General features: G+C 57.6%; 1 protein-coding gene across 1 annotated transcript in view; it reads left to right on the forward strand.

Moving 5' to 3' along the window:
- Nucleotides 1-2,877, forward strand: part of TSC2 (tuberous sclerosis 2) — a 31,829-nt gene that overhangs the window by 26,804 nt on the left and 2,148 nt on the right. The window contains exons 34-38 of the mRNA XM_010135643.1: nucleotides 16-91; nucleotides 965-1,051; nucleotides 1,266-1,452; nucleotides 2,448-2,587; nucleotides 2,778-2,856. Coding sequence (XP_010133945.1) covers nucleotides 16-91; nucleotides 965-1,051; nucleotides 1,266-1,452; nucleotides 2,448-2,587; nucleotides 2,778-2,856 — 569 coding nt within the window. The remainder of the gene's footprint in view (nucleotides 1-15; nucleotides 92-964; nucleotides 1,052-1,265; nucleotides 1,453-2,447; nucleotides 2,588-2,777; nucleotides 2,857-2,877) is intronic.

Genomic DNA, 2,877 nt, shown 5'->3' on the forward strand with positions numbered 1-2,877 from the left:
CCCTCTCTCCCTTAGCTTTGTGTTTCTGCAGTTGTACCACTCCCCGTTCTTCGGCGATGAGAACAACAAGCCCCTCTTGTTGCCGAATGAGGTAGGCAAGGATTTTGTTCTGTAATTCATGCAGTGAATTTTTCTAACCTCGTTACTGTTTGTGGGCAGAATCAATAGTAATGGTCGTCCAGCTCAGATGGTGCAATTCAGAGGTGTTTCCTACCACCAGCACGGCAGGCGGGAGCTTTTCTGTACCCCAGACCTGGTGGCTTCTGCTTTATGGCTCTGGACCGAATCTGAGATCCTGGGAGATTTTGCTGGTGCTGGTTCAGAATCCCAGCCAGGAGGCAGGATGGTGGAGTTGTGGTTGTTGCTGGTAGAAATGCAGGGTGAAAGTGGAGCGTGAGGTGATAGCGGCAGAACGTCGCTAGACAAACCTGTCCACCCTGCAAATCACTGGGGGTGGCTGGAAGCGTCTGTGGTCAGTGAGAAATGAGCCACGACCTTTCAGAGGGGCAGGGCTGGAGCGGGGCTCTGGAGAACGGAGCACCACAGAGCTCCTGCCATCGCTTCCCCACGCCTCAGGTCCAGGTGGTCAGGGAGTAGTGACCCTGAGGGAGGTGAGGTGATGCCTCGTGCTGAAAATGTTCGCCAGAGCACAAGATGCAATAATCTTTCATGGCTGGAGCTTCATTTGTCATGGCAAGTGCCCCTAACTTGTGTGGTTTGCCAGATTGATCTCTCCTGAGGTGTAAGGCCAAGGGAGGGCGGTGACAGATGCTGCGTAGCTCCGCTCTGTACCGTGGACTGATGGTGGGCCGTGCCCGAGCAGGGCAGCATTCACCCAGGACGGCAGCAGTGGAGGTCGGGAGCCTGCTGTCCTCCTGCCGTCACTGTCCCGAAGGGGCTTCAGGGAGGACAGTGGGTGTGTGCAGAGAAGGTTGTGAAGATGTGACCGATGTTTTGATTGTAGACGTTCGAAAGGTCGGTGCAGCTGCTGGATCAAATCCCCTCGTACGACACGCACAAGATCGCGGTGCTCTACGTTGGAGAAGGCCAGGTGAGTTGTGTGCAGGCGCCTGCACCCTGCGACGGGTACCCCGGAAGGCCGGGCACCGCCGCCCCAGCTGTGAGACGTGCTCTGCTCCTCCCTTTGCCTTCGTTCCTTGCACTAAACATCAGTCCCTGCATGCAGCCCTTCTAGGGCGGTAACTACCCAAAGGCTGCTGCTGACTGAGCTCTCAGCGTGGGGCAACCCTGTCCTTATTTCCTAGAGCAACAACGAGATTGCCATCCTGTCGAACGAACACGGGTCCTACCGCTACACAGAGTTCCTGACCGGGCTGGGGAAGCTCATCGAGCTCAAGGACTGCCAGCCAGATAAAATTTACCTGGGTGGCCTGGACGTGTGTGGGGAGGACGGGCAGTTCACCTACTGCTGGCACGATGACATCATGCAAGGTGAGGTGGCTCCAGAAGCTGGAAGGATGGTCTCTTCCCATCCTAAGACTGACCTGCCTTCCACAAACTCTTTCCTTTCTGGGGATGTAGTAAAGGTGACCCAGGGCTCTGCTCTTCCGTTCTCTCCACGGGACACGTGTTAAGTGGGGAGAGGTGCAGACTGCCTTGTTGAGTTGCTCCTCGAGTAGTCTGCTCTGCTAACAGTCGATGTGGTCTGCTGGGGAGGTTTGGGGAGTAAGCTCTTCATCCTGGAGCTGCTGCGAAGGCTGTCACTTGAGGGGATGTGTCAAAGCTCTGCGCGTGGTTTCCCCAAGGAACACTGCTGCAGGAGGGGGTGTCATTACTCTGCTTGTTGCTAATTGAGCTGCAGTGTTGCCCAGCTCCTGCCGCCCCGAGCAGTGCCGATGCCATCCAGGAGCCCGCAGGGCAGGACGAACTGCCCGGGTTTGTTGGCACGGCTCCGTGTTCCCCAGCCGTTGGCCTTAGTGCATCCCAGTGGAGCAGCTGCAGGTTCCTCCCTGTGCCCTGGTGCCCTGCAGAGCTCAGTCAGGGCAAGTCCTGCTATTGCAGCTCCCTCCTCAAATCCGGCTCGACTCACCGTGCCGCTGTGGCCCTGCGAAAAACACCCCGAAGCACTTCTGCAGCCCCCTTCCTCCCCCTGTTCGTTTTCTGTGAACGGATCACGAGCTGCCCCAGCCCGATGAGAACCTTCTCCCGGTACACACCAGGCACGCGCCGAGAGCCAGGCCCGTAGTTCACTGTGCTGAGCCTGGTGCCAGAGGGGACCCTGCAGGGCAGCACCTAAACCTGCCGAGAGCAGAACTTAGAGAGCCTGCCGCTGTGCTCCGGGATCTGCTGGAGCAACCCAGCGGCAATGGGTTCACCTGCCGCCCAGGGGAGCACAAGTGACAGCTTTTATTGTCGCAGTGCTGGGACCGCCTGGTGTCCCAGAGGGGTCCCAGGCCGCAGCGAGGACTTCTCTGTCTCCTCCTCAGCCATCTTCCACATTGCCACGCTGATGCCCACAAAGGATCTGGATAAGCATCGCTGCGACAAGAAAAGGCACCTCGGGAACGATTTTGTTTCCATCGTTTACAATGACTCCGGAGAAGACTTTAAACTGGGAACAATAAAGGTACCAGATTCTCCTGCCAGGCGCGTTACAGAACCGGCTGTTTGCACACCCTCGGTCTGATGAGCGATGCCTTCGCAGCAGGCGCTGGGGCGGGGAAGGGGGTTGTTTGCCTTGGTGGGTTCACGTGAGGGGGTTTACAGCACGGTGGCTGCTGGGAAAACGTCTGTGTCGTTGTCTCGTTTCCTCCCAGGGTCAGTTCAATTTTGTGCACGTCATCATCACACCGCTGGACTACGACTGTAACCTGGTGACGCTACAGTGTCGGAAGGGTAGGACTACGCCCGCCCCTG

This window comes from Buceros rhinoceros, unplaced genomic scaffold (genome assembly GCF_000710305.1).
Source record: "Buceros rhinoceros silvestris isolate BGI_N320 unplaced genomic scaffold, ASM71030v1 scaffold29234, whole genome shotgun sequence".
Lineage (NCBI taxonomy): Eukaryota > Metazoa > Chordata > Aves > Bucerotiformes > Bucerotidae > Buceros > Buceros rhinoceros.